Below are 25,406 nucleotides of genomic sequence, written 5' to 3'. Positions count from 1 at the left end.
CCAGTAGGTAGGGTTCATGTCGGAGATCCCTCCCCTTAATCTGTGCCTTATAGATTATAAAGCACACACATAGTATCTTAAGTGTTCATCACCACAGCCCAGTAAGGGCTGCAGTGTAGCACATTTTACAAAGCACAAAAATCATGCCCAAAATAGTGAACAAATTTCTGTCTGACCTCTGAATGGTGGAGGTGGTAGGAGCTTCAGAGGAGTTCTGGCTCCAAAGCAAGAGCCCATTCCATTCCCCACAGCACAGACAACCAATCTGTCTGTAAAACCCAACACCAGCATATTTGAAAACACCAGCCTCCATTGATGGAATCAGAATTACACGGCATGCTTGTACTGCACAGGCTGTTTGACCTGGTTATGCGTCTGGGCTTCCCGCATGAAGGCCACTGCCAGTAGCAACCCATCATCAACAAGGCATGAACCCGGGCCTGTTTTTGATTGTGGGGATGCTGCAATTAGTCTGTCCTCTCCATTTTCTATTCCACTTTCCTCATCTTTAAAATAGAGAAAACGGCATCTGCTCTGTCTCCCTCACAAGACTATTCCCTAATTAGATGAGATACTGTGTAGGAATATACAATTTAAAATCATTTATATGCATCATTTTAGCCTCAGCGAGACTCCAAAGCTAACCAAACTTGAGGCAGATTAGTTTTATTAATACACTGCACTGAAAACAGTTTGATACTATTCAGAAAGTAACTGACATTGTAACTTTCACCCCAGCCTGTTATGCATAAGAAAGACAAACCCTTAAAGAAAACTGATAAATTCCAAACTGACAGAATCCGCCCATTAAAACCACTGTAAGGAAAACTGCTAAATGCATCAAGTAATAGCTCACCTTTATGTAAAAGCATTTGAAAAGTTCCCAGCTTGAAAGCTAACAGTGATGGAAGGGAAGAGCAACTGGAGTAAATCATGGAAATAAAAACCAGAAGCCAATTGGCAGCCACTTCTACAACTGCCAAACCTCAATCACAGGAAGTTTGTATCCTGCCCAAATGTAGAGAAGACCTGTGGGTCTTTTCCCACATGAAAACAAAGGCTCAAAATGCTAAGAAAAGGGAATGAATGTAAAAAGGCAAGTTGAAGCCTTCTGAATTTGCTTAGACAAGTGACTGAGACAGAAAACATTTAAGAAACCACTGAGTCAGAAGCAGTTTTAAAAGGTTAGGGACTAGTGGGAAAGGCACAGAACTGCTCCTTGGCTACTCTTTCCTTTTAAAAATTAAACCACATTGTCACATTTTAAGATACACTTTGTAACAGTTTGAAATTTGACTACTTTAATTAAGAAATGTGTAATAGGCCAGCTGTGGTGGCTCACATCTATAATCCCAGCACTTTGGAAGACAGAGGTGAGAGGATCACTTGAGCCTGAGTTCAAGACCAGCCCAGGAAACATGGCAAAACCCTGTCTCTACAAAAAAAAAAAAAAAAAAAAAAAAAAAAAATTAGCTGGGCATGATGGCACTCAGGAGGCTGAGGTGGAAGGATCACCTAAGCCCAGGAAGGTTGACACTACAGTGAGCCATGAATGCGCCACTGCACTCCAGCCTGAGTGACAGAGACCCTGTGTTCAAAAAAAAGTATAATAGATGAAAAATAGAAAGGTCACTGCTAAATTCTCAAGTACAGAACTGCCTACCAGAGCCCTGGACAATGATGTCTACACTTAGAGCATTACTGACCTCACTCATAAAGTGGGGTCAGGAGTGTTGTCTGGGCTAATTCACTGTTATATACCTCAATCACTGGGTTAGTTCATCCCTTAGAGGTGACTAGCCTCACCTTTTAATTCCTAAAACCATTATTTTAGTTTTCAAGTAACAGGGATCAAGATAGAGTTCTATATTCAGATATTCTCAAAAGCTATTTCTGATAAAGATGATAATGATTTATTACTTTGTCTTCAGGATATAAAAGTATCAACTCCTTGCTCTGTAACAAGTGTTATTATTTACATTTTCTCTCTAATCAGCACAATGGTCTTTAAGGGTAAAATTAATTTCACTTTATAGGTAAGAAAGCACTGAGGCAAAGAAACGTTAGGTCAGGAGTCCAAGGTCACACAAGAGACGTGGTAGTGCCAGGATCTGAGCTCATGGCTACCTCCCAAGCCTGTGCACTTTCAGCAACAGGACATGCCATTCAGTACACAAGATAAGAATTTTGCTGACCATTACACTGCTCTTAGCTAAGACAGAAACAAATCGAAAACTGGCGAAATGACCGATTTTACTCTGACTCCTATGGTTTAACAAGAATACCAATTAATGCTAATTGAAATAAACAGAGATTATTTTTCTCCCTTTTCTCCCAATCAAAAATTATTTTTAAGCTGATGCTATTGTGGGTTAGTAAAGGAAGAGGAGTTTGCCCAGCAAAACTAGTGGCCACTGACAACACAACCGCTTTCTGCATTTCCAGAACCCCGACAGTTGAGGCCGCAGCGTTTACGTACTCTCATGTCCTCGCTCATTAATTTCTTCCTGGAGACTCAAAACACTGGTGAGGTTAATGATCCTTCTCCGGGGGGTACAGGCTGCAGTCATGTCCTTTCGGGAATCATCTTCCACCATATCCACATCAGAATCTTCCCGATGTCTCTTTCTGCAATGAAGAAAAGGAAGTGACAGATCGTTACTATTCTTTTTTGTTTTTAAACTTAGCCAAATTTTGTGCGTTGCATTTTGGAGAAGCAAGCAACTTCTCTGTGCTGGTTCTACAGATCTGTGGATAAACCCGTGCTGGTGGCAGGCCAACAAGATCAGTCTGTTCTCTGGTGACTGCTTATCTGACAACCGTCAGATGCCAGCAGCTGGCCACACAGCCAATGTGGCAGAACTTTGGAGTATAGCTTTTGATGCATTTCTGCAGCCTCTGAGCTTGCTTGCTCAAGGCCCATAGAGCTGCAGGGCCTTGAACAAGTGAGCTGAATTTGTCGTCTCATTCATTCATTCCTCCATCTATCCATCTATCAGACACTGCTATACGCTAACTACACTCAGCAATGAACAAAACAGATAAGATACCTATCCTCACAATGCCTACTTTTTTTTTTTTTTTTTTTTTTGAGACAGTCTCACTCTGTCACCCAGGTTGGCGTGCTCACTGCAGCCTCCGCCTCCCAGGTTCAAGAGATTCTTGTGTCTTAGCTTCCTGAGTAGCTGGGATTACAGGTGTGAGCCACCATGCCCAGCTAAGAGGTGACATTTGAGTTGAGACCTGAGTGACAGGAAGCCAGAGGCTTCCCAGACTGACAGAACAGCAACAACAAAAAGGGTAAAAAGCTTAGCTAGTTCAGATCAACCACAAGAGCTGTGTGGCCAAAGCATCACACAGAAGAAGGAAAGTAGAGGGTGGAGCAAGGGTGGGGTGAGGGATTTAAATTTTATCCTAAGTGCAAAGAAAACCACGGAAATGGTCTAAGCAGAAAAGTGAGACAATCTGATGTGGGGCTTACAAATATTTCTTTGACTACTCTGTGGTAAATATCACTTAGTTCTGCAAGTGATGAACAAATGTAGTACTTTCCCTGCAGGGATGATAAGAGCATTAAATGAGATAACGTATGTAAAGTATCTGGTAGACAGTAGATGCTTAATAAATATTAGCTTCCTTTATTATTCCCTGGAAAATATTCTTTTTTTTTTTAAGACAGAGTATCACTCTGCCAGCCAGGCTAGAGTGCCGTGGTGTGATCACCACTCACTGCAGCCTCAACCTCCTGGGCTCAAGTGATCCCTCTACCTGAGCCTCCTGAGTAGCTGGGACTACAGACATTTGCCACCATGCCTGGCTAATCTGTGTGTGTGTGTGTGTGTGTGTGTGTGTGTGTGTCTGTGTAACTCCCATACCCGGCTAATCTCTCTGTATCTATGTGTGTGTGTAACTCCTGTGTGTGTATAACTCGTGTGCGTGCGTGTGTGTGTGTGTGTATGTAACTCCTAGACTCAAGCAAGCCTTCCACCTTGGCCTTTCAAAGTGCCGGGATTATAGGCCAATGAGCCTGGTTGGAAAAAACTTGTAAGTCATCTTGCTGGGCTTACTCAGAAATGAGCAAACTGAAGTAAGACATTCCAGTTCAAATGGCTAATTAGTGCCATGAAAGTGCATGTGCAGCCTTAGGAAAACTCCTTCATCTTGAGCTCCAGGTTTCATATGAGTACACATTAAATAAAGAATATCCACCTTAGAGATTTTGAAGTGGTCAAAATTAAATGACAATAATAATAATTATTATTCTTGCTCCTTTTTTCCAGCTTTCTTTCACCACTAGCTCACAAACTTCAGAGAGTTTTTGTTTTGTTTTGAGACAGAGTTTTGCTCTTGTTGCCCAGGCTGGAGTGCAATGGCACAATTTCTGCTCACTACAACCTCCGCCTCCCGGGTTCAAGCAATTCTCCTGCCTCAGCCTCCCAAGTAGCTAGGATTACAGGCATGTGCCTAATTTTGTATTTCTAGTAGAGACGGGATTTCACCATGTTGGTCAGGCTGGTCTCGTACTCCTGACCTGAGGTGATCCACCCGCCTCGGCATCCCAAAGTGCTGGGATTACAAGCGTAAGCCACTGCACCCAGCCAGTGAGTTTTATAAATTAGATTCAGAAACTGTTTTTTTGTTTGTTTGTTTGTTTTTTTCCCAAAAAAAGTGAAAGCAGCTTTGGGTAGGATGAAAAAGAATCCACCAGATATGTTAGGCTTCTCTCTCTAGCCATTTCTGGTGTTGAGGCTCTATCAAAATTCCTTACTACAAATAAAAGATAAACCTGCTTTATTTCTAGTATGTGTGTTTATTAAATTCGGCAACTATTCTACAATCTGAAGTGTTTTTAACTCATACTCGGAACTGTGGACATTTTAGTAATTTCAATGCACACCATGATGGGTGACTCTCAAGCCATGGTCAAAGGCAGACAGTAAACAAGGCCACAGCACCATGCCAGTGAAGGCAAAGGGCAAGTCAGGCAGAGAGAAGATGGAAGTGATTCATGAAATGCCAAAGTTAGAAGGCAGTTTTATTACAGAATAAAGGAGAAAGGCTGCACTTTTCCCAAAAGGCCATACCTGGGATTGCCTGGGCTGGAAGTAGGTCCTCTCTTCTCTGACATTTCTGAAGTCCCCTTTGTTGTATCTCCCTCCAGGATCTGATTTTTGGCAGCCACTTCAGCAGGAGCTGGGAGTTCAAGCATCTCCTCATCTTGCTGCCTAGCCCTGCCACTAGAAATATCTGTTTTATCCTCTGGGACAGTGGCCTGGGGCTGACTGGACAGTGGTTTGCTCAGAGGCTGCAGAAATGCATCAAGCTTCTGTTCTCGGGAATCTGTACGAACCATCTGGTGGGCATAGACCTTATCACCACTTCCAGAAGTAGAAGAGGAGGTCAGACTTGTTGTGGATTTAACCATCTCCCCAGAGGGGCCAGCGAGTCCTGGTAGCAAAGTCTGCATTAAAAAAAAAAAAAAGATAGTGGAGAGACTCAGAATAAGAAGTATAGATATACAGGTCCCCAAATGGAGCAGTACTAAGAAGGAAGGTAGAATGAGGTATAATTCTCATTGTTACAGAAGCAATCCTGCCTAAAACGTGAAGTATAAAAGGTTTACAGGTATAAAATTCAAGAGCTAAGCAAAATCCTTATAATCATAAAATTAAATGGAAATATCAGTGTAAAATTCTCATATTTTTGTCTTGGGGGAGGGGCTGCCAAAAGAAAACTTTGTCTGTTTGTTTTTGAGACACAGTCTCGCTCTGTAGCCCAGGCTTTAGCGTAGCGGTGCGATCTTGGCTCACTGCAACCTCTGCCTCCCCAGTTCAAGCGATTCTCCTGCCTCAGCCTGCTGAGTAGCAGGGACTATAGGTGCGTGCCACCAAGCCCGGCTAATTTTTTTTTTTTTTTTTGTATTTTTAGTAGAGATGGAGTTTTACCGTGTTAGCCCAGGATGGTCTCAATCTCTTGACCTCATGATCCGCCTACTTTGGCCTCCCAAAGTGCTGGGATTACAGGCGTGAGCCACTGTGCCGAGCAGTAGAAGACTTTTTTTGTGGTAAAATGTATATAAAATTTACCATTTTAACCATTTTTCAGTGAGAGTTCGTGGTATTACGCACATTTACACTGTTGTGCAACCATCACCACCACCTATCTCTAGAACTTTTTCATCTTCCCCAATTTGAAACTCTGTGTCCCCCATTAAACAATAATTTCCGGCTGGGCCTGGTGGCTCACACCTGTAATCCCAGCCCTTTGGGAGTCCAAGGCGGGTGGATCATGAGGTCAGGAGATCGAGACCATCCTGGCCAGCATAGCGAAACCCTCTCTCTACTAAAAACACAAAAAATTAGCCGGGCATGGTGGTGTGCGCCTGTAGTCCCAGCTACTTGGGAGGCTGAGGCAGGAGAATCACTTGAACCCAGGAGGTGGAGGTTGCAGTGATCCGAGATCGTGCCGTTGCACTCCAGCCTGGGCGACAGAGCTAGACTCTGACTCAAAAACAAAAACAAAAACAAACCCCAAAACCAATAATTTCCCATTTCTTCTTCCTCAGGTCCTGGCAACAATCACTCAACTGTCTATTTTAAATATACGTATTTCCTAGCTCTGACCACTGGAAAGGTCTAAGAGTAACGTCTACCTGGTAGCAATGAGGAATCCCAGATCTCAGATTATAGGCTTTAAATACCATTCCCCACTAAAATGAACTAGAGCTCCTTAAAGGCCTATTGCAGGGCTTAGGCTGGGACAGTATAAAATGTGCCTGCAACATCTTGTCTTGTCAGAAACAAGGCAATTATCAAGACTAATGGAACTGGGTTAAAAGGTAGAAGGCACCAGCTCCAAGGGCTTGCTTCCATTGGAATAAGATGGGATAATTTGAACATCAAAAAGAAAAATGACTACAATTGATTAAAATATGTTGCTCTGTTAACAGCTATGACAAAATAGTAAAAGAGCAAAAAAGTGAAAGTGAGGAGAGGGAAGGAGTAACAGAGGGAGAAAGGGAAACATCATCACATACCACTGGAAATTACTAGGACACCATTCATTCCTTCAAAAATTAATAGCTAGAGGGATATAATTCAGCATTTAGTCTTACTTTCCAGTAAGAACTGTATTTCAGGATAACCAAATAGCTATAAGAAGGGAATGTTCTTCTATACCAAAAAATTATACTCAATACAGAAGAAATTAGAAAATCAGAAAATCATAATCTTACAATCTAATGAAATAACTGATTCAGGTAATGGTCACCAACTAAAGATGAAACCATTAAGTTAAATGTTGATGAGTAAGTTCACAATGAGGGAATCAGGCGGTCACCAGCTGAACCCACTGATGAATCTTATTACCAAAATGATATAATAAGACACCATGCACCTCCTGCTGGGGTATGATAGGAAGTACAGGGCCAATAGAAACAAAAAGGTATAGTGACTTTTCTAACTTCAAAGAGACTTAAAAGATTTTTATGAGTAGTTATGCTAATTTCTGCTTCTCCAAATCCATGTGTAAATTTTTAAAATATATATATACACCATACAAGTATGTACTTAATATACATAAGTATATGTATAACACCTGTTCCTTTCACTTGTCCAAGGCAGGACTCTAATCCAATTGTGGGTCATAAGACTCCCGTTCCATAGAGGTCCTGCCCCATACCATGGAGGAAAGAATGGCCACAGAGAGGCCAAGAGAAGAGGAAACGTATTACTGGTTTGGAGAGGGCCCAGACATTGGAATTTTCTTAAAGTTTCCCAAGTAATTCTAATGGCAGCCAGGGTAAAGAACAGTGCACTGAACAAACAGGACTTACTGGGTTTAGACCATACCCTTTATGTCCAATCATATTTTGACCCTGTTGTCCATTCTTCAATCATGCCTGCCTAACTATGTCTCCATAAAGATAGAGTTTGGGGGCTTCTGGAGAGTTGAACATGTCAAGGCTGACAGGAAAATGAACAAGAACTCATTCATGTGCTGACAGCCAACTATATGGGGACAGAGGCTCCTGCGCTCCAGACCCTTCCAGACCTAGGCCTGTTTATCTCTTTATTTGGCTATTTATTGGTATCTTTTGTTTGTTTTGAGATGGAGTTTCACTCTTGTTGCCCAGGCTGGAGTGCAGTGGCATGATGTCTCCTCACGGCAGCCTCTGCCTCCCGGGTTCAAGCAATTCTCCTGCCTCAGCCTACCCAGTAGTTGGGATTACAGGTATGCGCCACCACACCCGGCTAATTTTTTTCTTTTTGGTAGAAACGGGACTTCTCCATGTTGGTCAGGCTGGTCTCAAAATCCTGACCTCAGGTGATCTACCCGCCTCAGCCTCCCAAAGTGCTGGGACTACATGTGTGAGCCACCACGCCCACCCTTATTGGCATCTTTTAAAATATTTGTAATAAATCCAGAAAACTAAGTGTTTCCCTGAGTTCTATGAGTCACTCCAGCAAATTAATCAAAAACAAAGTGGGGGATCATGAGAATCCCAACCTGAAACTGGTTGGTCAGAACTTCTAGAGTCTAACTTGTGACTAGCGTCTGAAGCAGAAGACTAGGGGCAGTCTTGGGGACTGCACCCTCAACCTGTGGGATCTAATGCTATCTCCAGGTAGACAGTGTTGGAATTAAATTGGAGGAGGCTGGCTGGTGTCCACTGTGGAACTGCCTGCTTGTTTAGTATGTGGGGAGAAACCCCCACAGAAGTGGTAATAGAAGTCTTCTGAGTTGATTGTTACCATGGTGAAAGATTGGAGGAAAAGCACGGCAACCAAATATGATGAGTGGAATCCCCAGGGTTCCTGATTTCCATACCAAATGCATTCACTGCAAACCAGGGCTTTTGTTGTAATGGCCAAGATCAGTGGAGTGCAAAGCACATGATGAAGAAAAGAAAGATGGTGGCTCCATGGCCAAAAAGATAGGAGCCAGTGTGACCTGCTGCTGGCAGGGAGAGAAGGTATTCTGACAACTCCTCTGAAAACAGGGAGCAGTAACGAGACCACCAAGCTGGCGTCATGCATCAAATGAAAGAGGCAGGTCCTCTGATCCCTCTGAAGACAAACTGCTCAGGAGTTATGCAGAGTTCTACTGGAAAATAAAATGTAATCTAACTAAATGAAGCTAACTAGCCCAGGATAAGACAAGGAGGCATGCTGAGAGATTCTTTTCCCCATAGAGCCACAGACTCAATGATCTCTGGCAAACCCCTTAGACCTCAATTAGGACAGAGCAAACGGCAATCACTCTGGGCTAGGCAATGTGCTGTCCATCTTCCTTTCACACTTTGGGCCTTTCCTTCCACTCTCCATTAGCTAAACTATTTCCAGATCCTGGCAATTCTACATACTCAACTATTAGTGAATGGGGCTACTTCCTATGTCTCAAGCCCCTCACCACTTCTCCCAAATCATTTTCCATCTTGCTCCACTCCAATCCATTCTGATATTGCAACCAGGGAGCTCTTCATAAAAGGCAAATAAGATCCCATCCAGCCAGGCCCGGTAGCTCATGCCTGCAGTCCCAGCACTTTGGGAGGCTGAGGCAGGTGGATCACCTGAGGTCAGGAGTTCGAGACCAGCCTGGACAACATGGGGAAACCCCGTCTCTACTAAAAATACAAGATTAGCTGAGTATGGTGGCGTGTGCCTATAGTACCAGCTATTTGGGAGACTGAAGTAGGAGAAACGCTTGAACCTGTGAGGCAGAGGTTGCAGTGAGCCAAGATCGCGCCACTGTACTCTAGTCGGGACAATAAGAACAAAACTCTTGTCTTTAAAAAAAAAAAAAAAAAGATCCCATTCATTCCCATCAAGTTGAAATCGAAACTCTTTAATTTCCTGATGAAAACCTCTCTCTTTGGCCTGAATTCTGCAGCCTCAATTCCACCACTGCCACTCACCCTACCATACTCAGGCCCCAGCACAGCTTAACCCCAGCTGCATACGACAGTACCTAGGGAGGCTTTTAAACAATCCTGATACCCAGACCCCACCATCCAAGAATCATTTATTGGTCTGGGGAGGGCCCAGACATTGGAATTTTCTAAAAGTTTCCCATGTAATTCTAATGGCAGCCAGGGTAGAGAACACTGGACCCATTGCACAAACTTTCAGATTCTCAAACACATGTTCTCCTGCACCTCCAGGCCTTTATCCTTGCCATTTCCTCTGCCAGAAACACTCTTTCCACTTCCCCTCCCCTTTGGCCCACCAAATTCCTATTTAGCCTTTGGGTCCCAGCCTCCATGTCTCTTCCCTCCCTTTAGTGACTGCCCAAGTACAGGACAGGGACCCCTCCTATATTCTCCCAAGTCTGTCTTTCTCTCCCATGGGATATATTCTCTAGCAGACCATGAGCGCCTCTGTGGAAGGCAGCAACATCTATGCTGCATCCCTGGGCACTCAACCCAGCATGTGTCTCCGAGAGAGGTCTGGATACACACGCGCAGAGGGAGACAGAATAAAAGGAGTAGTAAAGGGGCACAGAGCTCAAGTGAGCAACAACCACAGATATCAAACCAACTAACAGTTACTAGGCATTTTCTGTGTATCAGATAGTGCTCCAAGAGCCTTGCTAGACATGTTAACCCACTGGAGGCATGTGTGGTTTCATCTTGTCCATGGCTCTACAAGGCACAGGGACTTATGGCCTCTCCAAGACCTGGGGCTCATGTTGGTACCCGGAGTCAATCAATAACAGAGGAACATGGGTTGGTTTCCAGACAGAACTACTACCTCCCACCTGCCACATACCCGCTTCAGATGTCACCAGTAGGAAGCTGTGAGGACTCCCTTCTTCTCTGCATCAATAATCTCCAGTGTGTGGGTTCCAAGGCTGCTGGGGCTGCCCTGGCTGGGTTTAATCTCACTGCTTAGTGCTCATGCCACCTTCCATCTAGATTCTTTCCAGGTGGATAACTGTGAATGTCCTTCTGAGAAGCATTCATCTGCTTGGGAATTTTAAGTTTTCTGTGAAGCAGGGTCTCACAGAAGTCGTTTCTGCTTCTAGGACCCAGCATAATCTAATGGAGAAAACACTTCTATTTTGTAGTTTCAGTGTGCTTATGATTAACATCCTCACCATGAATACAAGGCCTGCCGACAACCACATTATCTCAGAACCAGGAAGGTATATAGGAGATCATTTTATCCAACCTGCTTATCTTACAGATAGGAAAACAGAACTCAGATAAGTGAAGTGACTTAGAATAATAAGCACTTAGAAGCTGTACCAGACATTTGCTGTTCACTGACTGCTTGTAACTATCCCTGGATGTGGGGATGACCCATTCCTTCATTACTGAGGGAGACATGGAGGCCAGGGAACGTTAGTCATACGGCTGGTAACCCAGGTCTGTCCAACAGTAGAGCCTCCATTCTTTCTACTCTTCCTGCTGCCTCCCTGGGGATTCGCCCCTCCACTGTGCCCTACGCAAGTGGGACTAGCCTCCTCCTGAACATCTCCAGTGAAGAGCACACTGAAGAGGCACGCTACTCTGTTTTCAGACAGCTTGTTTTCCTAGGAAGTTGGTCTAAGGTTCCAGATGGAGGCAAAGTGAGGAAGTGAGCTCTGGCCTTATGACTCTAAGCCCAGGAACAATAGCACAATACCTTTATAATTAGATTCAAAGAAAATGTCAAAACTATCAAGGTAATACTTGCAAAGAAAGTTCCTAAGTAACAGGCACTCTGGACTCTCATGTCTGGCAGGGCACATTTCAAAGATCTCAGAGAAGCAGCTGGATGAGAAGCGCCCTGACCTGGGTGAAGTACATCCTGGAGGAATTGGAGCCCAAGAGCTTGCTCTCAATGTGCTGCTGCACCCGCTCCAGGATGCTCTCCTCATGCAGGAAGTGAACTTCGTGCTTTGTGGGGTGCACATTAACATCCACATTCTGGGGACTGATTTCTAAACTGGCAGGAAAAAAAGAGAACAATTACCTCAGATAGTGGGAGAGGGGAGAAAAAGTCCACATATGGTGTATTTGGTGGCCAGCAGATTTGGGGGGGCCAGATGACACAGTGGTCTAAACCTCAGGATCGAGTCTGAGTGAGTGAGTTTCACTATTAGCCCTGTTACTTAAGAACCGTGTAGCTTTGCGTAAGTTATATCATCTTTCTTTGCCTCAGTTTCTTCATTTGTAAAGTGGACATAACAGAATTACCTATCTCACAGGTTTACAGTGGGAATTAAATTCATGCTAAGTGCTTTGTATGTACCTGCCACATATACTATATGTAGAACTAGTGAAATTTTTTATTATGTGACCTTGGGCAAGTCACTTCTTAGCATCTGTTTTCTCCTCTGCAGCCATGAGTAAGTCCCCTATTATATGAGGAAACAATATATGCAAGAACACTTTGTCAATAAAATGTGATACAAAGTCAATTTGCTAGCTATCAACTTATCGCCTTAGCTCTGAGTCCATCTTCCATTGCTTCCTCTGTGATAGTGGAGGCTTGCAATGTGAAGCTTTGCCAGTAGAAGGTGCCAGAGAGACTCAGGAGGAGGATGCGGTTTCTATGCCCCGTTAGGGTGCACTCTTTTCAGACTAAGTTCTCCAGCACAGGTGGCCAGCAGCACTTGCCCTCTTCTCATGGGCAGTTTTCCCCAGCATCCCCTCAGAGTGGTACTGGGGACCGCCTCATTGCCTTTACCTTGCAGTGAGCCAGTTACATTCTCTTCAACAAGGTCTGAATCTCAGTCAGAAGTGAGGGAGTGTGGTGAGGGGATGCTATCTCAACCCTAGGAGGAAATGGGTTGTTCTTTACATCTGCTGTTCCTGTCTCTTCATCTGTTGCTATCAAATCCCCTATTACTCTAATCTCCTGTTTGTAATTCTTTATTCCTCTGTTCAAATGTTGTATGGTTTCTATCTCCTGTTTGGACCCTGATTAATACGGAGATGGAACAAGGTGATAACTTAAGCAGTTTGTTACTTTGCAAGGGAAAACTTGAAAACATTTCATCTAAAACTATCTTTAGGCTGAGTATTGTGACTGACGCCTGTGATCCCACCACTTTGGGAGGCCAAAGTGAGCGGATCACCTGAGGTCTGGAGTTCCAGATCAGCCTGGCCAACATGGTAAAATCCATCTCTACTAAAAATACAAAAATTAGCCAGGTGTGGTGGTGTACACCTGTAATCCCAGCTACTCGGGAGGCTGAAGCAGGAGAATCACTTGAGCCTGGGAGGCGGAGGTTGCAATGAGACAAGATTGTGCCACTGCACTCCAGCCTGGGCAACAGACCAAGACTCCACCTCAAAAAAATAAAACTACCTTTAACTATAATTTTTATGCTCTTCCCTTTTCAATCAAAATGAAAACAAAGATAAATTAGTTCTAACACAATTTCTATTCAGAGCGAAAAGGCTTCAGACTTAGAGATTTTAGCATCAACGATGTCCTGTACGAATACAGTGCTGTTACTAACAGTGATCTTTTGTCATGCTGGGATAAAAATGCTAAGTATATGAAACAGACAAACTAGTAGCAGAGGCAGAAATAATGGAAAGAGATCCTCCATAAGTCAGCTATGGACTATAAATTCCTTTAGAGGGGGGTACTTCACATTTATTCTGTATTTCAAGCACCTACTATGGGGTTTGGTCTATTTAATCCAGCTAAACTATTTATGCCTGCTAAAATATGACTGCTAAATTATTTACATGAATAACATGAACATCTGGGCAATCAACAGTGTATATGTTAAGAGAAGAACCTCCACAGAGCAAAACACTTTCTTTCTTTCTTTTTTCTGAGATGGAGTCTCGCTCTCTCATCCAGGCTGGAATGCAGTGGCAGTATCTCAGCTCACTGCAACCTCCACCTTCCAGGTTCAAGCGAATCTTCCTGCTTCAGCCTCCCGAGTAGCTGGGATTACAGGCGACTGCTACCACGCCTGGCTAATTTTGACACAGGGTTTGGTCTCTACTAAAAATTCATGGTCAGTCTGGTCACATGAACGCCTGACCTTATGATCCACCCACCTCAGCCTCCCAAAGTGCTGAGATTAGAGCCACTGCACCTGGCTGATTGTCTTTTATGAAAAAAAACAAAACAAAACAAAAAAAACAAAAAAAAAACAGTAGCTGTTGTGGCTTCCCAACTGACCCCAGCAGAAGTAATATTTAAAGACTCCAGGGCACATCTGTTTCTACTCTGCCTATGAGCTGTCAGCACCTCCTGAAGGGGTGAGGCATGGCATTCATTTTTGTATTGTTAATGCAGAGCTGGCATATAGGAGGCTTTTAGTGAGGTTCTGCTAAATCAGTGAATAAATGAAGGAAAACTGTATCTTGTACCTGTGAGAAGGGACAGAACATCATTTGCCAATGGTGTATAGGATTCACTCTGACTGTACCATTAGCATGCTCATCTCTTTCAAACAGGAGAGCCTCATAGAACATCTGCTTCTTGTTAGTCTTCGTTGAAGAGTTTGGTGCTACATTACCTGAGGTATAGGAATGGGTGTGTATTTTTGGGCAAATAGGCTGCATACACCGTTTCTATGGCTTTTCTCAAGGAAGTTGATTCTACCAGACGATCTAAACAATAAAAAGAAAGCAGCCAGTTCAAGACTGTTCTGAGAGGTGAGATCACAGGTGTACATTCATATAAAGTCATGAAATTTCCTCAGGAAAAACATTTCTGGAGTAATATGCACATCACATCCCCAGGAAGAAAGGGCCACCTTTATCTGTTGCCACTTTCCAGCCCAGTATCTTACTATTTGCTCGAAACTCTTTTCCTTCATCCAAGTAACAGAAATCATGATAAGGCAATACATTCTTCCTCCTCACTTCCCTTTGCCCCCATTACCCCATGAAGACGAGCTATGTTCTTGCTGGGCACAGTGGGAAGTATGACATCAGCACTCAGACTTTTCATTCTGCAAGTATATACTGTATATCACACATACCAAGCGCTGGTAGACAACATGCTGGTAAATCAACGAATTCCAACCCCAAGTGGTCAGCACTATTATAGAGGTGTGTATGCTAAATGGTGAGCAGAGAGAGCAACTAACTTTGCTCAGGAAGTTTCAACAGTGGAGTAGCCAAAAAAGTTTTCCAGAATTTCCGGCAGTACAAGTGTCAATGCATATTTAAGGTAATTTAGGAAATGAGGCTGGTTTGGAGAGGGTAGAAAGCAATAAATGCAGGAAAAAAAAAAAGACTAAAATCAGAGAAAGATGTATTTCAGGAAACACAGCTCTCCTTTCTCCGTGGACAGATTTTAGATGACCTGCTGATTATCTGTTGTCCTTTGTTGTTGTAGCCAAGGATATGTCAAATCTTTTTATTTCCAACAAGAAGAGTGGCTGTGACTTTATCAATGAAGAGATTAACATTCTCTGAGTGTTCACCACATCCATGGCCCCATGATTAACGTCACTATACTGTGTAACACATGTCCTGACCACATAGGTCTGGAGCAGGCATGGGCACCTAACAAAAGGACAGCTGGAGGCCCTCTGCTGAGAATTCTGAACTTGAGATGGGACAAAGGAGTGTTCTTTGTCCCTGCCACTGAGTATGCCTGCACAGTGTAGATAAAACGAAGGAATGGCACACATAACAGCCTGACCTTTCTTTGCTGCTGAGAACTTGGTACTGTGAATACATTAGCTAATCATAATGCAGAGGCTGCGGCAGGCAGCCCCAATAGAATTAACAGAGGCCAGTCAGACAGCACCTATACTGAATTTTTTGTCTGCTTTACGGCCAGCATGGGAGTTACAAAGCAATTATTCTTCAGGGTTAGAAAAAAACTAATAAAAAACATTTTCTGAGCCTTGATTAAAACAAGCTTTGTTATGTATCAGGTGTTAAGTCTTTCCTAATGAAGAAGGGAAAACTCTGCTAATAAAAATCAGTTTAACAGAATTTGTAAATGATTGGCTCTCTCCTTATTGTTTCTGTATTGCTTTGAACAACTGCTGTAAAACAGCTTTACATATAACAGGTTTGCATATTTTGAGACATTTACAGCTGGTCAGCACTATAAATGGAAAGAGGGAATATTCCATTTCCAATAGCAAACAAGCAAAACAAAACAAAAACTATAAAATTATTATGAAATCCTTTAAAACAATAAACAACCTATAAGATAAAAATGAAAACTGAAACCATGGAAATGGAAAGATGCATCTTATTTCTGGATGGAAAATGAAAAATGTTTGGGATTATTTGTTTTTGCTATAATCAAAACCTTGTAACACACAATTAAGTTATAAGAAGCAGAATATAAAAAAGCGTTTGTTTAGTAGCTAAGAATCATGTAAACACTATGTCAGCAGATAAAAACTGTAAAGGAATTTAAGAAAAATCCTAATTAATGTAGTTAATTTCCTCCATAATTTCTAGAACTGCTCTTTGTATCCTAAAGCTCATACCTTAAATAGGAAAATCTCAAGTATCTCAGCTATTTCTTTACTCTAATGACAATGCCTATGCCCAAGGTACCCCTTTTCTGTGTCCTGCTGTGCAATTTCAAACAGTGGCCCTTAATCTCTTCCAGCAATGCTCTGGCTAGGGCTTGCTTGTAATGACTCTGGCACCAGCAGGTGAGGAAGGTGGGCTGGTTCACAGGGGCCTCTTATGCCCTCTCCTGGGCTTCCTCTTAGAGGTGAGAACCAGACTCCGACAGTGAACCAGCAACGAGCACATGTGGGAGGGCTGAGTACAGACTTAGGACAAAAATTATACATGCTTCCCAATAAAACCACTTTGCCATGAGGTTTCTCTATGTGTAATCAAACCTGTTGATCAGAAATTTTCCCATGTCCCATAAAATTCCCTGTGGGTGGATTTCCCACGTGGTTCTTTTTCACTTACGGTTGATAAAGAGTAAGAAGATACACTTCTTCACCGAGTAGTTTGCATTGGAAATGTAACCATTCATTCTGAAGGCTAGGGTTTTATCCTCACATCCAATTTCTATCAGTTCTCTGGTTAGAAAAGAGAGATTCTGAAGCTTCTGAAAATACTAGAAAACTCAAACATTATACAAAAATCAGAATTAGGAAACACAAGGTTCCTTCCCATAAACTAACTGTGAAGTGAGGGCCCCAGAGACTTGGTTCATTTGAAGTCCTCTGTGCCTGTCCATTCATTCATCCATTTGTCTGTTCATCCATCCACCCACCCATCCTATTCAGTCAGTGTTTTCAAGCACTTGTGCCATGTGCTAGGTACTGCTCTAATTGCTGGACTAGAACAATGAGTCCAACCTCTGAAACCTTATTTTGCCAAAACTTGAATGTATCTTAGTAACTAAATCCCAAAGATGAGATTCCGATTCCAAGAACTTATCTCTGCTGAATTACTTACTATACTGAATAGCGCCACAATGTGGTTCTCCAACATGTGTTGTTCCCCGGAGTGTTTACTGGGGAGGGAAGGTTAACAGGCGAAAAAGAGGTCCTCAGACAAGCCACACCTATTTCTGTCTGAAGACCTTCCCAAGAACTAGTCCTTCTGTCTGGAAGGCTCTGCCTCTAACCTATTGGTACCTAGTTAATTCCTATGTATCCTTCATATTTCAAAAATTATTTATTCAAAGAACCTTCTCTAATGATCCCCTCTCTCTGACCCTACCGAGTTTCTCATCATGTCCTTTATTTTTCCAGGGAGGCGTCTAGCACAGTCTGCTAATGAATGGCATAATTATTTAATGTGTCTTTCCAACTAAAAAGTCAGCTGAGGGCAGGAATAATTTCTGCTTTGTTTACTACTATATCCCTACCATATAGTACAATACCCAGGAAATAGCAGGCACTCAATAAGGGTGTGCCGAATGGCCAGTGGAGGGTTTTCATGCAGTAATGTGTGCGCTCAGTGTCTTCAATAGAGGGTATGGCTTATGGCATTTCCCATACACACTCAACCAGCAAACTCTTTTTCCCCAAAATGCCTCAAGAGGCTAGCGTTCTGGAAGCCTGCTTTGGGAAATGGTGCTCTAGAGGATTTCTAATCTTGTACCGTCCCTAGAATTTCATAACAACTAAATGTAGTCTTTTTTTTTTTTTTTTTTTTTTTTTTGAGACGGAGTTTCTCTCTTGTTACCCAGGCTGGAGTGCAATGTCGCGATCTCGGCTCACCGCAACCTCCGCCTCCTGGGTTCAGGCAATTCTCCTGCCTCAGCCTCCCGAGTAGCTGGGATTACAGGCACGCACCACCATGCCCAGCTAATTTTTTGTATTTTTAGTAGAGACGGGGTTTCACCTTGTTGACCAGGATGGTCTTGATCTCCTGACCTTGTGATCCACCCGCCTCGGCCTCCCAAAGTGCTAGGATTACAGGCTTGAGCCACCACGCCCGGCCTAAATGTAGTCTTAAGATCTAGTCAAAGATGCTCTGAAAAGTTACACTGTAGAACAGAGTTCTGTCACTCTAGGAGCACAGTTTTTAAAAATTAATTCATTTAAATTAGAAGGAAAGAAGTAAGTTAAAAGTGAACTAGTTGTTGCTTAGTTGGTTTAGCTTAAAGAATAAATTATTTGTCCTTCAAAGTAGAAACTGGGTACTGAAATGACTGCTGCTGCTTTTTAGATTTCTGGGAAATGTGAAGTTAGGAGCTGTCTCATCCATATACCTCCCATACATGGAAGGGTCTCAGTATTATTCCACTCACATTATGACATAGGCACTTTGGGGTTTATAAAGTCCTAAGACAGCTAGAAATCTATGATGGAAATGGTGGTTTTTATATGCAGAGGGAAGCACTACAAGGAATCCATAATGCAAGCACTTTCCCCTCCTATGCTTTCCTTGATAATGAAGATCTGGCACTTACAAATCTAGTCTTTAAGGGCAAGAAATATTTTATTTGTCTTTATATCCCTAACCTCTAGCACAAAGCCTGGAATATGAGGGGCAATAAATGTTGAATAAGTGACACCCTAAAGTGATGATAATTGAAATACAAGGAAAAGAAGGAGCACTGGAAGATAAATAATTCTACTACACTATAAATATTTTGAAGACTAAGACCTTGAAAGAACACATGACTTACAGCCACAACATCTAGGAGATTACATGCACCGAGGAAGTGTTGACTACATGAACTTCATTAATAAACTTGAAGCATAAAAACAAGCCTATGTATTTGACTAAAGCAAACTCAGTCTTAAGGCAGGTACTATCTTGAAAGGTTCCAAAATAATGTGACAGAATGATAAATCAAGACAAGAAATGTAACTGATTTTTTTATATAGGTTATCAACATACCGACTAACAGCATTTCCAAAGATGGAGCGAATATTGTCCACGGTTGAGGCATTGGGTAGTGTCCTAACATCAGCTACTGTCTCTCCTTGCTGATAAACAAAGAGCAGAAGACACAAGGACTTACTGTCTCATGGGTGAGACTGAAACATCATAACCTTATCTCCACCAGCAAACTATTAAAAATTCCCTTTTTTCTTTCCATAAAACAATACCATCACCCATAAACCAAGAACTTACTTTTTTTACTGAGAAACTAATGCCTGAATTGTGTATTGAATACCTGGAAAAGAAAAGAGAGTTAAGAAAAGAGTTGCCAAAAACACACACTAGATGTCAGAGCCTCCTTTTAGTTACATAAATTAACAGAGTTATGTAATCAAAACAAAGGTGCATATAAACAAAAATATCTCGATACAGCCTATTAATATTTTACCCACAGAAAAACAAACCCGTAGAGAGTTCAGGGAGATATCAATGCTAAATGTGACTGAATCAAAACACAGACTCCTCTCCGCTTTTATGGGTTGCTGACAGACTCAAAGATATCACATCACAATCTCTTCTTTTTTTTTATTTTTTATTTTTTTGAGACGGAGTTTTGCTTTTGTTGCCCAGGCTGGAGTGCAATGGTGTGATATTGGCTCACTACAACCTCTGCCTCCTGGGTTCAAGTGATTCTCCTGCCTCAGCCTCCGCAGTAGCTGGGATTACAGGCACCCACTACCATGCCTAGCTAATTATTTTTGTATTTTTAGTAGAGATGGGGTTTCGTCATGTTGGCCAGGCTGGCCTCAAACTCCTAACCTCAAGTGATCCGCCCACCTCAGCCTCCCAAAGTGCTGGGATTACAGGCATGAGCCACCACATCCAGCCCACAATCTCTTCTTTACTTGTAGTTTTATTTTCAGGGTATCTCAAAGGTCTGGTTTGCCTCAAGGACATCTTGAAAAGCTAGCTCTAACAACCCCTGCACACTTTCATTCTCTCTCAGAGCCCTCAACAGACCCTCCTTCTCACTGGCTTCTTCCTGCCCCTGGGTCTTGTTCCCGTATCTCCCAACCTTTTCTTGGTTGGTAATTGTTTATTTTTCTTTTCTCCATGGAGCCCATGAACTGAAGGATTGTGTCTAGCAAAATGCATTTATTAAGTAACAATATTTCACTTTACCACACCCAGAACCAAAACAGTCAACTAGAACTCCTTTATCTTCAGGAGGTAATAAATATTCTGACATTGATTTATAAATTCCAAGAAAAAGCAAAGAAACTTGATGTATAAACCTGTGTCATTTTATTAAGAGGAAATTTTTGATTCATTTTAGATTTCTTTAGAAATATTGAAAAATGGCTAGGTGTAGTGGCTCACACCTGTAATCCCAGTACTTTGGGAACCTGAGGTGGGTGAATCACCTGAGGTCAGGAGTTTGAGACAAGCCTGACCAATACAATGAAACCCTATCTTTATTAAAAATACAAAAATTAGCTGCACGTGGTGGCAGGCGCCTGTAATCCCAGCTACTTGGGAGGCTGAGACAGAAGAATTACTTGAACCTGAGAGGCAGAGGTTGCAGTGAGCCGAGATCAAACCATTGCACTCCAGCCTGGGACACAAGAGGGGAATTCCATCTCAAAAAAAAAAAAAAAAAAAAAAAAGTACTGGAAAGTAGTTAACATGTCCCTATCACAGTCAACAACATGTGGGTTCAGAGAGCCTATACTGAAGCCATCTATACCAGTACAGTAAGTCTATCATGGATATAACACTGTTTTCATCTGTCCTGAATCCCTTCTCCTCCTTCTGGTAACAGCCTCTCATCTTCCTCTGGGAAACTACCTGTATTCCATTCTACTTGATGCACCCTTAGCAAGACTGCCAATCAAGAAACCTTCTCCCCATAGATATGGGCACATGATCATGTGACCTAAACTCTCCTAACTGGATGTACTCTGTTAAGAAACTGACTCTGGAGCAAAGTCAGGAAAAGAATGAAAACAACTGGAGTACAGTAAGGACATTAGGTCCCAGAGGCACCCTGCTTCTTATTCTCTCCAAGGAGCAGCTGGACACACTTCATGTGATAACCCCTAGCCTTCCAATAAATTTCTTTTCAGCTCAAGATGGCTAGAGCCAGTTTGTTTTGTCTGCCATCAAAGAGCTCTCATTGATCTAAAAACCAACTGCTCTTTCCTGGGGAGATGAGAGAAAGCCCAAAATTGGTGATTAAACCTTGACCTGTATAAACGTCACAGTTTACCTAACTATTTGTAACCTGGTTTTACTTTTCACCATGTAACTCAGCAACTGTTCACAACTTATGAGTACTAGAACACACTACTTTGGTGACAAATCTCAGAGACCCACTCCCAGATTTTGGACTGTACCTGCCAACAACTTCCAAAATTTTCCCATATTCTTCACTTGGATTTTTTAAAGCTTTTCTCCTCGTGGCTATGTTGTAAAAAAGGTCCTCCACCTAAACAGAAGATCAATTTTTCTTGTAAATTCATAGAAGTACATGAAAATAAAACCCAAGATGTTCTAGCTGAAGCTAGGTCTTAAGGTAGTGAATCCAATTACATTTACCAACAGCACAGCTCCAAGCACTGACTGGGGCCAGGGATAAGACAGCATTAACAGAAAAATTAAAGAATATTTTGGCTGGGTGCGGTGGCTCACGCCTGTAATCCCAGCACTTTGGGAGGCCAAGGTGGGTGGACAACGAGGTCAAGAGATCGAGACCAGCCTGGTCAACATGGTGAAACCCCGTCTCTACTAAAAATACAAAAAATTAGCTGGGCACGGTGTTGCATGCCTGTAATCCCAGCTACTCAGGAGGCTGAGGCAGGAGAATTGCCTGAACCCAGGAGGCGGAGGTTGCAGTGAGCCAAGATCGCGCCATTGCACTCCAGCCTGGGTAACAAGAGCGAAATGCCACCTCAAAAAAAAAAAAAGAGAATATTTTTCCTGCCTCCCACATTCATTCACTGATTTTTCAAATATGTACTGGGGGGTATCTTTGTGTCAGAATCTTTGCTTTGTGCAGAAAATATGAAGATAAAGCATGATCTTGCTCAGGGGAGTACAAGTTTTAGTGGGACACACATGTAAATTGACAAACAATTATAGTATCACATGGCATTCAAAGATATTTTTCAGGCCAGGTGTGGTGGCACGCGTCTGTAAAGCCAGCACTTGAGGAGGCCAAGGTGGGTGAATCACCTGAGGTCAGGAGTCCGAGACAGCCTGGCCAACATGGTGAAACCCCATCTTTACTAAAAATACAAAAATTAGCCAGGCATGATAGCACATGCCTGTAATCCCAGCTACTCAGGAGGCTGAGGCAGGAGAATCACTTGAACCTGGGAGGCGGAGGTTGCAGTGAGCCAAGATCGCGCCACCGCACTTCAGCCTGGGCGACAGAGGGAGACTTCATCTCAAAAAAAAAAGAGATTTTCAAACTCAGAATTACCACAAAATTTCTTAGATCATTTGGAGTTCTTCGAAATCACCCTAGTACAAGATCTCTGAGGGCAAGTATTCCTTGTTTCATTTGATAGATGAGGAAACTGAGGTTAAGGGATATAAAGTAAATTGCCTCTGGACGTACAACCAATGAGTGACAAGGCTTCCTCTAACCCATGCCTTCTGGGGTCAAGCTTAATCGTCTTTCAATGCCAACTACCCTGCTATTGATTTTTGCTATCCCAGTAAAGAATCTCCTAGCCCTTAAAAAAGACAAGGAGGTGGCAGACTGCCATGCCACAAAAGCCAACAGTCATTTATCTTGCTTAGAGGATGATATTTTGGGACCCTCATTAACTAGTGCAAATTCATTTTATTATTACCCTGAAAGCCCAGAGACAATTTTATATTTCAATATTTATACAAACAAATCTTTTCAACAATTTATTCTCCCATGTACCATTCTTACCGTGATCTGGGTCCCTTGATTGCCAGCACATGGTTTAGGAGGAGCTTTCAGTTTTCCATCTGAGTAACTTGCTCTAATAAGAAAATAAAACAAATTAATATCCAGTAGAGAGACAGATAATAATCCAAAGGGGACAAAAGAAAATAATACCAACAATACATTAAAATATAGCCATGTTATATATTGTCTTAATTATCATTTTCCTATTTATTTCTCCACCACTTCCATAATCATTTGAATTGGACTTTTTTTTTTTTTTGAGATGGAATTTCTCTCGTTACCCAGGCTGGAGTGCAACGGCGTGATCTCGGCTCACTGCAACTTCCACCTACCGGGTTCAAACAATTCTCCTGCCTCAGCCTCCCAAACAGCTGAGATTACAGGTACCCACCACCACACCTGGCCAATTTTGTATTTTTAGTAGAGACACGGTTTCAACATGTTGGTCAGGTTGGTCTCGAACTCCTGGATCCACCCACCTTGGCCTCCCAAAGTGCTGAGATTACAGGCATGAGCCACCGAGCCTGGCCCTTGAATTGGATTTTTAAAAAATATCTATTCTTCTAGCAAATGTTGCTATTTACTTACTGACTTCTGAGCTACCAAAAAAATAGTTTTCTCACTGCCTAAGTTAACAGTAAAACTGTTTAGTAATTCTGCAATTATTTACTGAGGAGATACCACGTGTCAGGTTTGTGAAGCTTGGTAATAAGGAAAGGTCTTGGAAAGCTCTTGATATAGTGAGGGGTAGACTTTTTACCTAACTGTAGAACAATATGCTAAATGATCTAGAGAAGGGTCCATTCAGCCTGGGGTGGGAGTGAGGGTGGGTTAAGGCATCCCAGAGAGATGGCAATTTATTATTCTTTAGAGAGGAATGGTTTCAGGTGGAGACAGTGGGAAAGACCATCCAGGAAGGTAAAAACAAAAACAGAAGTACAAAGCCTTTAGAATACAAGGCAGCCCAGAATAAGCAGAGAGGACATTGGAAAGGCAGACTGAGAGCACATTGGAAGGGGCTGGTTGCAAGATGATGACTCTGCTATGGAAGGGGACCCACTAGCGGTCCCATGCAGGGGCACACTACAATCTAGGCTATCTAGGAAGGCATTAACTCACAACTCTCTCTTCAGTTAGTGACAGGGGATTCTAATCTTATCAGTCCATATGAATCTAGGGCAATTATAATTCACAGAGTCAAATCCCCCTAGTATTAATGTTGTGTACTCTGAAATCTCCATCTTCCATTACTTCACACATTCATCCGTAAGACTGAGAAACAGAACTATCCTTTGTTGAAGATATTTTCCCTTTTTTATTTTATTTTTTAAGGTCGGCGTACAATGGTGCAATCATAGCTCACTGCAGCCTCAGATTGCTGGGCTCAAGCAATGCTCCCACCTCCAGAGTAGCTAAGACTTACAGATGTGCATCACCATACCCTGCTAATTTAAAAATCTTTTTCTGTAGAGATAGAATCTTGTTTTGTTTCCCAGGCTGGTCTCGAACTCCTTCAAGCAATCTTCCCACTTCAGCCGCTCAAAGTTACAGGCAAAGCCACCATAACCAGCCTATTTTCCCTTTTAATCTACAGTTAAAAATTATCTTTTTTTGGCATGAATTAGGTACTCCTACAAGTCTTCAACTAGTGAATGGCCAGTGCTTATAAAAACAAAGGTGCAGAGGCCGGGCGCGGTGGCTCAAGCCTGTAATCCCAGCACTTTGGGAGGCCGAGGCGGGTGGATCACGAGGTCAAGAGATCGAGACCATCCCGGTCAACATAGTGAAACCCCGTCTCTACTAAAAATACAAAAAATTAGCTGGGCATGGTGGCGCGTGTCTGTAATCCCAGCTACTCAGGAGGCTGAGGCAGGAGAATTGCCTGAACCCAGGAGGCGGAGGTTGCAGTGAGCCAAGATCACGCCATTGCACTCCAGTCTGGGTAACAAGAGCAAAACTCCATCTCAAAAAAAAAAAAAAACAACAAAACAAAGGTGCGATTTTGATATCCTGAATCTCATTTCTGTTCTGTTCCAAGGCCATTTCATTAGCTTCTAAAAACTGTGCCAGCGTAACAGATAGCCAGCAGCCACTGTGTGAAGGCAAACCAGCACAGGTACACACAGCTGCTGGGAGTTGGTGGCTCAGGAGCCAGCTAAGGAAACATGAATCTTTAGCATCCCTACCATAGCCCTCTAATCAGTCCAAAGCAATACCTCAACT

The 25,406-nt window shown here is 42.6% G+C and overlaps 1 protein-coding gene across 5 annotated transcripts in view; it reads right to left on the bottom strand.

The window, feature by feature from the left end:
- MLH1 (mutL homolog 1) overlaps window positions 1–25,406 on the bottom strand; it is a 58,276-nt gene that overhangs the window by 17,786 nt on the left and 15,084 nt on the right. For all 5 annotated transcript variants that reach the window (XM_074406007.1, XM_003930907.4, XM_074406010.1 and 2 more), the window contains 9 exons: window positions 23,184–23,256; window positions 21,634–21,725; window positions 19,490–19,532; window positions 19,253–19,341; window positions 16,859–16,971; window positions 14,473–14,566; window positions 11,777–11,930; window positions 5,085–5,461; window positions 2,480–2,628 (listed from right to left, as the gene is read on the bottom strand). In XM_074406007.1, the coding sequence (XP_074262108.1) occupies window positions 2,480–2,628; window positions 5,085–5,461; window positions 11,777–11,930; window positions 14,473–14,566; window positions 16,859–16,971; window positions 19,253–19,341; window positions 19,490–19,532; window positions 21,634–21,725; window positions 23,184–23,256 (1,184 nt within the window). The remainder of the gene's footprint in view (window positions 1–2,479; window positions 2,629–5,084; window positions 5,462–11,776; window positions 11,931–14,472; window positions 14,567–16,858; window positions 16,972–19,252; window positions 19,342–19,489; window positions 19,533–21,633; window positions 21,726–23,183; window positions 23,257–25,406) is intronic.

Source organism: Saimiri boliviensis, chromosome 9 (assembly GCF_048565385.1).
Source record: "Saimiri boliviensis isolate mSaiBol1 chromosome 9, mSaiBol1.pri, whole genome shotgun sequence".
In the NCBI taxonomy this organism is placed as follows: domain Eukaryota; kingdom Metazoa; phylum Chordata; class Mammalia; order Primates; family Cebidae; genus Saimiri; species Saimiri boliviensis.
This window is presented reverse-complemented; position numbering and strand designations above follow the sequence as displayed.